This window comes from Vitis vinifera, chromosome 8, assembly GCF_030704535.1.
Source record: "Vitis vinifera cultivar Pinot Noir 40024 chromosome 8, ASM3070453v1".
Classification (NCBI taxonomy): Eukaryota; Viridiplantae; Streptophyta; class Magnoliopsida; order Vitales; family Vitaceae; genus Vitis; species Vitis vinifera.
In genome coordinates, this window is record NC_081812.1 from 19983202 (window position 1) to 19997215 (window position 14014).

General features: G+C 32.2%; 2 protein-coding genes across 3 annotated transcripts; both read right to left on the reverse strand.

The window, feature by feature from the left end:
• Positions 1-29: 29 nt before the first annotated feature.
• Positions 30-5178, reverse strand: LOC100258894 (uncharacterized). Its single transcript, XM_059739217.1, has 5 exons — positions 5069-5178; positions 4809-4977; positions 4601-4711; positions 1395-1463; positions 30-435 (listed from the first exon to the last, which is right to left on the reverse strand). Exons 2-5 carry the CDS (start codon positions 4956-4958, stop codon positions 385-387), a joined length of 381 nt encoding a protein of 126 aa, XP_059595200.1. The 5' UTR covers positions 4959-4977; positions 5069-5178; the 3' UTR covers positions 30-384.
• Positions 5179-5860: 682 nt separating this feature from the next.
• LOC100253747 (serine/threonine protein phosphatase 2A 57 kDa regulatory subunit B') lies at positions 5861-12207 on the reverse strand. 2 transcript variants are annotated; one of them, XM_010655688.3, is made up of 2 exons: positions 10593-12207; positions 5861-7018 (listed from the first exon to the last, which is right to left on the reverse strand). In XM_010655688.3, exons 1-2 carry the CDS (start codon positions 11775-11777, stop codon positions 6992-6994), a joined length of 1212 nt encoding a protein of 403 aa, XP_010653990.1. In that variant the 5' UTR covers positions 11778-12207; the 3' UTR covers positions 5861-6991. The 2 variants fall into 2 exon arrangements, with proteins under 2 accessions (XP_010653990.1, XP_002268629.1); XM_002268593.4 differs by having other exon boundaries at positions 5861-6475; positions 10593-12204.
• Between the last annotated feature and the right edge of the window lie 1807 nt (positions 12208-14014).

Sequence of the window (14014 nt, forward strand, 5' to 3'; positions counted from 1 at the left end):
ATAGTGTTCTTTTGCGATGGCTGCCAAAGTCACAGGAAACAAGTTCAATCCATTGGTTCACCAGTAGGTAGTGTAACATGGAAAATTATAAAACATCCAAGTAGTATTTCATGGAGGAAAATCCATGCTAGAATTCTATTATAGCCGAAATAGCATTTTGGGATAAGGAACCTCATTTTCTCTTAACTATCAACATAAAAAATTCTAGCTTATGATCTAGAAATTAGTTTTAAACATGGGCATAAAATGCTGATGATGACCAGCTCTACAGCAACTCAGCTTGGCTAGGCTTCTGCAAGTTCCAAAAAACGTAGGATCATACATATGGCTGGCAAGCTGCCTGCTTCTGGCCACCCTCTTTGATAAACCAAAAACCCAAAATTGCTAACGGTCTATAAAGGATTTGTTCATGAGATCGACAGCTGAATCCATGAACTGCATACAGCCAAAAAAGAATTAGAAACATCTATTAGACAGGAAACTCAAACAAAAAGCAGACTTTCAGGTTTTGCATGTGAAAGTGCAATGTGCTTTAGGACCACATACCAAACAAGAAAACTTTAAATTTAATTAAATTAAAGAATTGACAATGGACATAAAATTAATAGTGAGCATTAGAGAGACGATCATGGATGTTATTTATAGGGTATTTTCTTAACCTTATTTTCCTAGCTGCCATCAATACAACAACAAATAGGAATTTCAGTCAACATTTTACAGAAAAGATCTGAGAAGACAAGTCAAACCAAGCAAAACCATGTGGAAGAAAAATTGTTTCCAAAATGAGGCAACAATAATAAAGAAAAAGAAACAATCTGATAAAAATAAATAAATAAATAAAAGAAGAAAGGAATCCATCATCACAAGGGATGATAAACCAAGCACATCCCTCTTTTTAAGAGTGTACCCCTTTATTCCCCACATACTAGATTCACAAAATCAAACACAAAAGTTGTATTTTTTCCTTTGAAAACTTTCCTCCAGCAAAAAGAATTATAAAATAAAATTTTGAAACTAGGACAAAAGAATCATCATAAAATTTTGAAACTAGAACAAAAGAATCTATCATGATAATTCCATATCCACTTTAAGTGTATATTCTATTCCCCATAAACAATGGCGGAGCTAGAAAATAAGTTTAGTGGGGGCCAAGAATAATAATTTATTTTAAGGGGTGTAAGAAAAAGAAAAAGAATCTATCATCATAAACCAGGTATATTTACTTCAAGGGTGTATATTTATCCTCCATAAACTGGATAGGAATTTTGACTTCTATGTATACATCACAAAATCAAGCAGATAGACTATAGAAGAGATACTTTTTCCCTTGAGAGCATTCCTCTTACAAAAGGATTTTATAAAATATTTCTAAGACTTGGAAACTAGAATTTTACCTTCCCAAGCAGCTTAAGCTCCCGTCCAACTGGTTCCATAAATTTCATGTCAATATGGATAGGCCATACCTGTGCATATGCAGAAATAGAAATTTGATGCCAAGATCATACAAAGGCAAGAGTGATGCCACGAAAGCAGTCCCATAAATCTCTAGGACAAATATAATGTGCCAAAAATAAATAAATAAAAGTTGATAAAGTATAATGTTTGCCAAGTCCTAGAGCCAACAAAAAATTTATGAAACAAACCCTGCTAGATGATTAGTTAGTGTCTCCCAATTCGTACTACCGTATATATCAGAAATCACAACATACTAGTCCAAAATTGCATCACCTAGAATATGAGAACAGAGGCAACCATGTAGTTTTCCAAAGAAACACATATAGGATAGTTAGCTGTATATTCCCCCCTTGGAAGTTTTCAATGGATTATTATCTAGATCAAGAAAGCAACAAGAAAATTGATTGTGAGGCTTTTTTTTAATAGAGAAAATCTGATAGTAGTGAATCTCAATAAAAAATAATGCAAAGTTAAATATCATAAAATTAAAATGAGGCAGTATACAACTCTGAGAAAACACAAAAAACTTGACATGTTTAGCTTTACTCTATGATTCCAGAACAGAGAACAAGGCTCACCATGTCATGTTTATGTACCAAAAAAGGTCAGATTATGTATATCGAGTATACTGACACCAGAAAAAGGCTTTTTACTTGAGCAGATAACTTAGGAACTCACTCTTAAAAATATTAACTAGTAAAGAAAAAGAGACTCCATGAAAATAAAACAAGAGCAAAGAAGCTGTAAGAAAATTCAAATACAGAAGATGCTATACTTGAATGAATTTAATCATTTATGAGCAATGCTTTAAGAAACTTATTTTCTATCAGGTACGAATTAAAACTATTTCAACTAAAAGAATCAAATCTCCAGCTTTCATTTTTGTAATCTTAGAAGTTGATAACTTTTTTTTTTAAAAAAAAAAAGCTTCTAGTCAATTACAGCATGGGTCATTAAATGCCAAATATTTGGCTGAACATGCTACTTTGTACTACAGAATCTCATTCTTGGCAAATTTGCCTAATTTCATGTTCCCCTTTCCATATGCATTTGACATATTATGAATTAGAGCCTCTTTTCTCTGAGTCTGGAACTTCACCACCATCTTTTGGCATTTAAAGTTTGACTTTCAATTCTCCAAACATTTTTTTTTTCCCTCTTAATTCACACAAGTCCTTCTTTGCCTGCTTTCTGCATCAGAATTCTGAATGATGCTCTGCCAATATAGCTCTGACAAAAGAAGATCCACATAAAGGCTCAAGAATCTTTCTTGAGGTTATTCTGCTCCTATACTTTTACTCTACCATGTGAAAATAATAACCCAATCACCTGTGTTTCTGGGGCCATTCACAATAGTAACTCCTTTATCTTAGTTTGATAGAGGTTATATATACATATAGGTTTCTTTCCAAGGAAAATTGAAGATTTTATTACTAAGAAAGAGTAAAAAAACAATGATGAAAGATCCTCACAGAGAAGGAATTATAGAGGTCTATCTAGTTTCCCTGATACTAGATTAGACTCGCATCTTGAACTTGGGTGATCATAAGTAAGTTTAAATTCCTTTCATTTTCTATTACATAAAATATAGCAGGTTGTTCACTTATCACAAGTCTCCCCCACAGAATCTCCTGGAGTTGAAGATCATAGCTTATATGGTAAATTGTGTTCTGCTATAAAAGATTTTCCCTCAAATGTATTTCTCTCTCTTTCTAGAATCTTTGCATTATATTTAAGGCTATGTTTAGTTCTAGGAAAGTACCAAAGAAAGAAAAAAATATCAAGGAAAATGATTTTCTTATGTTTGGTTTCATCATGAAAAATACAAAAGAAAAGAAAAAATAATTAAAATTAGTGGGAAACTTATGAAATTTTAAATTATTTAATTTTTACATAGAAGAGTTAAAAATAAGTTAAATGAGTTTGAAGTAATATATAAAAATAATTTATTGACTTTAAATCTATTTTTTTATTTTTCATCACTTTTTCTTTCCTTTTAATTTTCCTCTCTATTTTCTTTCCCTAACATTCTCCCTCAAATTTTCCAAGAACCAAATATAGTGTAAGCAATTTAAAAGAACCATTTGTAGATCCAAAGAGGCATTCATGTGAAGTAGGTACACTCTATTCATCTCTTTTTATCCTTTTAGAATAATTGCTTTCTGTGAAATCAACAACTAGAAATCATTTAACTCTCAGAATAACCATCCCCAGTTATTGCCTGTTGTAGATTAAATCACATCACATCCCCTTTAGCAGCACCGGTCCTTTTTTCAGAAAATAAAGTAGGAGATATTTATTCACACAATTGGATATAATCTTGTGAAATGCATTAAAGTAGGATGCTACAAATCTTTATTTAATTGACATAAATATTAAATTGGTATACCCTCCGTTCTTATATTTTCTCTGTTCTAGCAGGGATTCCAGATAAGACCACCAACAAATTTCAATGACATGAAACCTAAGAGTCATGAGGATTGCGTAGATAAGAATAATACAAAAAGAAAAAAGAATTTTGATAGTTTAAATTTTTGTGTTTGTCCTTCTATAAATTCTACATGCCCACCAATAAGCAAGGCCCTGAAAATCTGTAGGGCTGCACAATCAGGACATCAAACTAGACTACACCTGACAGACAAGAGAGTTAAATTCAGAAAATTATTGGCATCATATGCAACCCTGGAATTCTTCAAACCTCTAGCATAAATCTACCAAGTTAACACAAGTGATAATAAAATTATCATAACAGAAAGAAACACACAATTTGTTGTTGTTGGTCTTTTTTGGGAAACATAATAAAACTTCCAATTTATTACAACAAATTCAACCAAGATAGGTTTCAAGACTCATCATGTGATATTTGCACCAAATAACTGATCAATATGACTCCTAATAAGAGTGTTACAATGGTTAAGGGGCAGTACTAATTGCTAACCAAAGAAGCATCAAAATGTGGAATGGTGAAATAAACCACGAAATTCAAAATAACCCATTTAGATGATTGTGACATGTGCAAAATTCAAGGCGGAGACCGGAAAAAAGTCGGAACCGTCGGTTACCTCCGGCCCTCCATTAACATAGAGAAGAAAGGCGACGGCTCTCGGTCGAATGCGTGCAAAAGAGAGAAAGAAGAAGGAAGTACCTTGAGACCAAGCAATCTAACGGGAGTAACCTGTCCAGGAACAATGCAATCAGGGCCTGCTGCTTCCACGATGGCTTCCGTTGCTAGCCCATCCCCTATTGGATTTGGGTGCTGCAAATTTCAAATTTTGCCCAGCACGAAGGATAAAACATTAAAACCAGTGATGAATGAATAAAACAAATAAACGAGAATAAAGAGAGGTAGAAACCTTCATGATGGAGAGAGCATAATGGGAAGAAGGGGTTTGGGAGACGCGAAGAATAGGGGAATGGTGGATTTTGGGGATGGGTTTTCCGGAAGGGGATGCCCGCCATGGGACATCCTTCTGGAGTGCTGCACCACCGCCTCTTTTCGACATGGGTGACTGGTATTGATATCTGTATATATGTATTGACACACAGTAAGAGGAAGGAGTGAAGGGATTAGAATTGAGAGAGAGTGGGAGGGAGAGGAGGATGCCAACTGTACCGGATATTTCAATGATGAATATTTGGGGAGAATGATTATATGTTTGTTAGAGGGTTGAGGTCTTCTTACCAAAAGATAGGCCTGCCACGTCATGCATTACCATTCGACCCACACCCGTGCCGCTCCATGGCCCATTGGATATGGGTGCATTTTTCCTACCACATCATGAAAATAATTATTATTAGAGGAAAAAAACAAAGGCTAGAAAAGATTTATGCAATTCGTTTAATTCATTTAATAAATGAGTTAAATTGAACATAAATAACTTTTCAATACCACCCACGTCATTGTAACGGTGTAACCCTTTATCCTAACTTAAATTTTAATTTCACTTTAAATTTTTAATCTTGATTAATTTAGTTATTTAATTTTAATTATAATATAAGAAAATAAATTAATATTTTAATTTTATATGTATTTATTGTTTTATTTAGCATTTTAATTATAAAATATTTTTATTTTTATAATGAAATATATAAAATTTTATTTAATTATATAATTTTTTACAATGTGACATTTATAATTAACAAAACATTTTAAATTTATATATATTTTTAAATATATATATATAAATTAATAAACTTATACAAATTAAATTAAATTAAAGAGTCTGAACAATCAAATCCAGCGCGATCCATTCATTAAAGAAGTCACATGTGCTGATACGATTGTGATACAAAATTAACCACCCCCAATTCTCACAATTTCCCTAGTCCATTTTGAGCAAGTATAAACTATATTGAAGAGAAGATATCTACGCTTCTCTTCATAGAAGAGAAGAGGGAAAGAAAATACAGAATCATTCTTCCTCGGCAGCAGCGCATTACTCACAATTTTTCATACATTCTAAATTACAAAGCTCGCTGCTCTCCTGATATTTTCATTGGTAGGATCGGAATGATATTTAATAAACAATAAAAAATAAGAGAAGGTTAAAAAAAAATTATATAATATATATTGAGGAAAAAAAAAATTAACACAATAGCACCAAAATGGACAAAGGACTGAAAGGAGCATTCTCCGTCCCATCTACCATCATCAATTCTTTTTTTTTTAGTGGTGCCTTCCACCACAAAAAATCTGTTAGACTGTAATCCCATCCTCTCCTTTTCTTTGTTCTGCTGCTTCTGCCAGTCTCTTCCATGTCAATTCCCGTTGCTCTTCCAACTCTCTCGCCCTGGCCTCCATCTCTTCATGCTGCTTCTGGCATTCTTCAAACAAATCAAAATCCATTTCCAAGAACATTTTCCGAATATTAATGGTGAGACCATGGACTGCCTGGTTCCAATGAGACCGAACGTTCTTTTCCAATGGCTCAAAAATGATTGGGAGAATGACATTGCGATTCTGGGCAATTAAGCTCACAATGTGGTCATTTTTCCACAAAAAGAAGGCTCTTTCGGCAACCTGCAATGCAGATTGGCTAAGCAAAAACTGTTGAAAGGGATACAATCACATGGGAATCCAATCCCAAAACAACTACAAAATCTTAACATCAAAAGATTTCAACAAAATTCACAATGTGTTTATTCTATCTCAAAGAAACAGTTCCTAAAAGGTGAAAGCTCAAGCTTTTCTCCCTTGCTTAACTTCCTTAATTAGATCTAACAAGTTGTTTAATAAACAAGAAACTATTGAAAAGAATAAGACCAAAATACATCATAATTATACAAATAGGATGTGTCATAACCCTTGGTTAATTTACAAATATCCATAAAGACAAGAACTAATGCTTATTAGCACATACCTATGCATGTTATGCAAGATAGCACGTACATGAAAAGTTAATCTTACATCTGTACTCGTGAAATATGTCTCCTCCATGCCCTTTCTGGCCAAATCCCAACTCTCCCAACTTGCTAACAGACTGGTAATCACCATCTTATTTGTGATGCAACTTCATCAAATAGATACCATTTTCTTTCATGACAAATGTTTCCAAGAAATTCTCTATAGAAAAAGAAGGTAAATCATAGACATACTTAGATATTTGTTCTACATCTAACTGAATAGATTATCTAAAAAAAAAAAAAAAAATCTTCTGAATAGACACAATAAGATCCATTGGTATTTTAACTACCATTACCCTAAGGCTATGTTTGGTTGATTGGATATAGCATGTGATAGAATAAGAGAAATGATAACATATTTTATCCCATGTTTGGTTGGAGGTAAGATATGATAAGTTATCTCATCACTTATTATATCCTATATTCAATCATATTAGACTAAGTAATGGGTATATCATCCACCTTCTTTTTTATATTCCTTCGATATGAGATATGTTAACCCTAAGCTAAGAGATAGAATATACATATCTCATGAATCATAAATTTATTTGTTTTTTTATCTTTTTTTATATTATTTATTTTGTAAAATAATTTTTTTTTATTATAAAATTAAATTTATTGTTAAAAAACAAGAACTAAAAAGATATCTATAAAATATATAGTATACTAATATTAATATATGTATTATTATTATTATTATTATTATTATTATTATTATTATTATTATTATGTATGTATATATGTGTGTGTGTGTCATTTTTATATATTGAATAACATAAAACAAAAAATTTTATTTATAAAGTTCAAATATTTATTCATTTTACAAACTAAATATAACCATAATATAGCATATCTCATTGAATATGTTACCTTAAGATATCATATCCATTGAATATAATATTCAAGGATGTCATATCCCATTAGAAATCATATCATAGGATATGTATTTCACATCCAATAGGAAATAATATCCTAAATATACATATCCTACTCTATTTTATCTTGCCAACCAAACGTAGCCTAAGAACATGTTTGGTTGGTCAGATATAATAGAAAAAGAGATGGGATTATATACATATATAGATTTCATGTTCGATTGATGATAAGATAAGATAAGTTATCTCAACACTTATTATAATCCATGTTCAACCAAATATGGGATTAAAATAAATGGTGAGATATATTATTTAATCTCTTATTTAATATCCCTTATATATAGAATATGATAATTTTAAGTTGAGATATGATATATACATATCCCATGAGTTATAAACTTATTCTTCTCATTCATTTTCTTCGAAATTTTTAATTCTTTATATTAATCATTTTACAAAATAAAAATAAAATAAAAAATCATTAAGAAATTAACATTATAGTTTGAAAAAGAAAAAAAATGAAAAATATGTATAAAATACAACATAAAATAATATTTTTGTATGTATTAAATATTAAAATTATTTTATGTCGTATTTTATACATTTAACAACATAATATAACATTTTTATATATAAATTATAAATCTTTTTAATTATGAATATTATTAATAAAATATAAAAAAATTACTTACTAAATGAAAGATTATAGAACAAACAATTTTCAAATAATATTAAATATGAAAGATATTTTATATATTTTTAATAGGAAATATTGGGATACAATATATTTTTTGTTTTAAATAAATATTAAATATTGAAGTACGATATGTTTTCCATTTTGTCTTGATATTTTTTTATTCGTTATACAAACCACATACAAGAATGCATAATATATTCATGGGATTTAATATCTAAGAATATCATATTTCATTGGAAATGAAATATTAAGATATCCAAATTTCTTAGAATATGGACATCTCATTGAAAATGATATCTTAGCTCTTGGGGCAATCTTCAAAATTATTTGTCCATAGTTATTTGCCAATACAAGCATTGTTACTTAGACCCATGCTGATATTAACCTCCCTTTCTCCTTCCCAAATCCACCCCTAAACTTCGGCTTGCATGTAGCCTTTCTTTTATGAGGCAACTGCTTTTATAGTCCTCATATCTTGAACACAGGAAATCCCTCCAAGAGGCAACTCTACTAGAAATTCTAAAAATGGATCAAAGATAGCTAGTGATAGGACAGCAAAGACTAAATACAATACACCCTATATATATAAATATATTTTGATAGGTAAAACAGGGAGTATATATTAAAAGGAAATGCCCAAACAGCATCCCAAAGTATGCAGGAAGTATACACTGGCTGCCAAAAGGCTAAGCCAAGTGGGGGAGGGAGATACATATACATACACAGGGAGTTATAATATTCCCTCAGCCCATCAGGTTGCATCCCAAAATATACAGGAAGTATACACTGACCACCAAAAGGCTTAGCCAAGTGGGGGAGGGAGATACATATATATACACAGGGAGTATATGTATTCCCCCTCAGCCCATCAGGTTGCTTGGACACTTTAGTGACTGTAAGATACCAACATGTTTGTGATTTATAGTCTCCACACAAGCAGGATAAGGTCTTTCAATGGTTGCCTGCAAGCCTCATAACCAATATTTATTGAATTTTAAGGCTCATTCTGAATCCCTCTAGATTAAACTAGAATATGGGATGAAATAATGACCAAAAAAGCCTGCATACACATTTAAGTCAAAGAAGAAACCACAGCTACAAGCAGACACGATTAAATAATACAAGGTTTCCACTCTGCGAGAACAGATAAAATATGAAAGTTTGATGTTTTATAATCAAAGTTTTTTCTCTTGATAGGCATATGATTCATAATTGAAGTTAACATCATTGACACAAACATTGAAATGACAATATCATAAATAAAAGATTAGAACAAGGATTATGCATCTAAAATGAACCTTAACCAATCAATGCACCCTTTTGTTGATGGAGAAGGGGGACCAAAATGGACTGGTATTTATCACTCTTTTCTTCTTTCTACCACACACGGCAAAGGGCATTATTCTCCTAAAAACCATTTGCTTTTCATAGGCAGTTATTCTCCTGAAATCGCGGAAGTAAACTTGGGTAGGGGGTTTTGCTCCTAACGAATTACAAAGCATGTACTAGAAACAGAGAAATATAACATATATAGGACATTCTGGCACATTTGTCACACAAGACACCTTTGGATTCTTATGTAAGGAGACAAGGAGGACGGTATGATAGGAGATAAAAGATGCCTCAGGCTACTAGTAGTTATTGCTGTGATGCTCTTCAGAGAATTCCAGTATAATATTCATTTGGAAACATGGAAGACTCCAAAGAAAATAATTAAATATACAACAAATGTGAAGGAAAGCAAGATAGGCAATGTAAAGAAGTAAACCTTGTAACTAATCAAATCTAAATTAGTCAACAAGTACAAAACTCTAAAGGTATAAATACACTCACAAAGAAAACAACTAAAGAAAATCATTGTCAACATTCACTTTACATAAACAGAAAAGTAGAAAAATGTCAAGAAAATTTGTAATATTCCTACCAACAAAAAAAAAAATTGCAAGAAATGTCAGCACAATAATCTATGTCAAACAATTTTATATCCAGAAAGTTTAAACCTTGAAAAATATGTAAGGCATAAACCTCTTTTCCTGCCAATACAATCCAAAATTTCAAGATTACTCACATAATAATCCACCACTAATCATGTAATTATACTTATAAAAGATGGTTAAAAGCTACATCAAAAAGACTTTAAAATTTTAAGACATTTCCCAAACCTGAGATTGAGAGCTATTCAGGCAGCGGCCTATCTGTCTGAAAAGAGGAACCATGCAGCGTTGAAATTCAGCAGACTGTGTTGCCTCCAACACTTCTTCTAATTCCCCAAGGAAAAGAAGTTCCTTCGTACAATTAGTGATAGGCCAATATTTTAGCAAACCCCTAATAACCGTATCTGCTAACTTGTAATCTTTCTCAACAAATTGAGTGATGCAGTAAGACAGCTGCTGATGATACAGTGCAAGTGCCTTAGGCTTATGCAATGGTATAAGAGCCCGAACAAGGAACAACTTATGCTCCTCTTTCATGGGCAACGCAAACCCATTTATTATACTCCCAAGAATCTCCAGAAGCTCACCAATACCACTGTGCCGTTCTGTCTCATATATAAACCGATAAAATATATTATTAATGGCCTTTCTAATAAAGGGCCGGTGCACCATGAACTTCCCATATATGCGATGTAATATGGTTTTCAAATACTCCCGCTCTCGTGGGTCATCAGCATCAAACAAATCAAGCAGTTTTAGAACAAACGAATGATCAATATACCGCTTGGCAATCTTCGTGTCGGTGTCCGATGAAACAACATACCTTAAAAGTAGCTCATACACAAGATGAAGATGAGGCCACGCTGGTTCCGCATAGGGCTCCTCTTCTATCTCCAGCATTTCTGAGCCGGAATTTTCATGGGGAGCTGGAGGAAAACATCGGAAAATATTTACAGAAATCATCTTAATCATCTCTTCTTGATTGTTCTCTGTAATTTTCCCAGAACCGGATTGTATAAAGTCAATAAGCTCCAATAGGGTCTGCCTCTTAATTTCCTTTTCCCGTACTGATTTCAAAGTGTCCGTGAAATCAAACTGGAAACAGCAAATTTGTAGTTTCCTAAGAAACAAAAGTTGTCGATCCGACACAGCAACATCCCGAAACGGAGGAAGGGGATCAATATTGCCGGAAGGCAGAGCCGTTGGATCAATCACAGCCCCACCGGGCTGTGGCGCCGAATTGACCACTGATAGAGCTGGGGCAGTCCGAGACGCATGGTTTACAACCACATTCGACGTCGATACCATCCCAGAATTGCGATTCCCAGCCGGTCCAAATCCATACAATCCCGAATCTATCGCATCGGCCTTGGACGGCTTCCGATGGCCGCGCTTTATAATTTTGTTGAACATCTCAATTAGTAACCCCTAACCCCAAAACTGTGAACTACGGAGATATATGGATCAAATCATGAATGAGCAACAAAACGAACGATGGTTACAAGTGAAAGCCGATCATGAAAGCAACAGCAATCCTATATTTTCATCGGTTACAATCACTTCACATGGTTTTTCATAAATCAAAAGAAAACGGATCTGGGATGCGAATCAGGGCAGAAAGGTACCGTAATCGCAATCTGAATTCAAGATATGTTGAGCCGTTCATATACTGCAAAGGCGAAGGTGAGCGTTGTAGCATGTCGCCGGAAACCGGCGAAGTGATCGAGAGTGATTTCTGCAATTGGAGGAGGAGTTGGAGAAAAGCTAGTGAAGAAAGTGGAGATAATTAAATGGAGGAGAAAATGAGAATATATGATTGCAGAAAACGCTTTTTATGACAACTTAAGGATCATAAACATGTATCCAGATAAATTGGCCATGTTTGTTGTACACGTGGCTTATCAACAAAATCTGGTCCCCTCTGCCCCACCTTAAGGTTTCGTCCAAGTGGCTTGATTCTCTAGAATTTAGAATTTCTTTGCAGCTGGCAAAGGTTAAAAGGCAACAGTTTATTTTGTGTCCTAATAACATCTCCACATCACCCTAAATAAACATATGTCCAAATTATTTGGTCATATTTGTATTGTTAGCAATTTATCAATAAAATATGGGCCATTGTCTAACATGAGTTGTAGCCTTGTAAATGCGAGAGGTTTCTCTATGTAAATATAAAATTTAGAATTTTCTTGTAGAGGGTATGTACTTGCTTTTATATTACCTTATTCTAATATTATGTTCAAATTGTCTGCTTCTAGAGGATGTGTACTTATTTTCATTAGCTTAATGTTATAATATATGTTTAAATTTTTTCATGAGTTTATATATATGCAAACAATTTCCAGGTACTATCCCATTCGGGAAAGGTTTTGGGATGAACATAAATAGGTTTGAGATGGATTATAAAAGTTTTTAAAACTTCAAAATAGGTTCTAGACAAGTTCAAATGTGATTTTGTCTCACCTCATCTTGATTATATATGATTTTAAATAAAAGATCATTTCAGTTGATTTTATTTTCAGTTTTTATCATTTTAAACTTTTTTAACATAAATAAAATTAAAATAAATTATAAAAAATTAAAACATTAAATGAAACAAGGTATGGCAAATTCCTATGTTCATTCCACCCGTCCCATTTAATTTTTTTTGGATGGAGATAAGAATAGATATAAATAAATGAGATGAGATTGAGATAAGGGGATGTGTCTCAAACCCATCCTCATTGAGTCATGAAATCGTTTTTCTATTTTTATAACTTTATTCCTTTTGTAGTTAGTTTCATCCTTTATCAATTGGTACTCTTAACTAAAAGCGGAGTCTTGATCATTTTGCCTTTGTTTTATTTTTATCTAATGTCAATATCATGTCATGTAATACATTTATCATTGTAGTTTCTTCTAAAAATTTCTCAATTAAGTAACATATATATATATACATATTTACAATTTTTCCATTCATAGCTACTAAAGCATCTTTTGTTAATATTTATAATATAGTTTTGTGAAAAAAAAAATCGTAGCCCAAAGTATCCAGAGTCTCAAAAGAGATTAAATTCCCCCCAACTTATAAATGCATTTATCATTAGTCAATGTCTTTACAACATTATCAAACATATTTACCTTCATAGTATTAGCATTGTTCATTTAAATAATACTAACATCACATTCCTTATAAGTTTCAAACCATTTTTTATAAGAGCACATATGAAATGAACGTTTAAAATCCAAAATTTAAGAGTCAACAAAATTTTCATTAACTATAATAGAAAACATTATGCTCCTCATCAAACTTTTCATCAATAATACCCCATAGATATTGAAACTCTTAGGATTCAAGTTTTCTTCTTTTTTTTTTTTTTTTTTTTTTTTCACTTTTAGGTGCTTTGTCAATTCTTCATTGCGCTTCATGATATGTTATTTTTTATTTTTTTGTGACAATAGTAATGTTTCACATCTCTCTAATAATATGACTGAAATGATCATCTATCCTATAATAATGTATTTCTTATAATAATTTAGTTATATCATAATGTGATTCAAACTTCACCACAAGAGCCTGTTTAGTATAAAACAAGTTATTTAGTTGTTTAATATTTTTTATCTTTAGAAAAAGTAGTTGACATCTCATCCATAATCAATGCATCAAACATTTA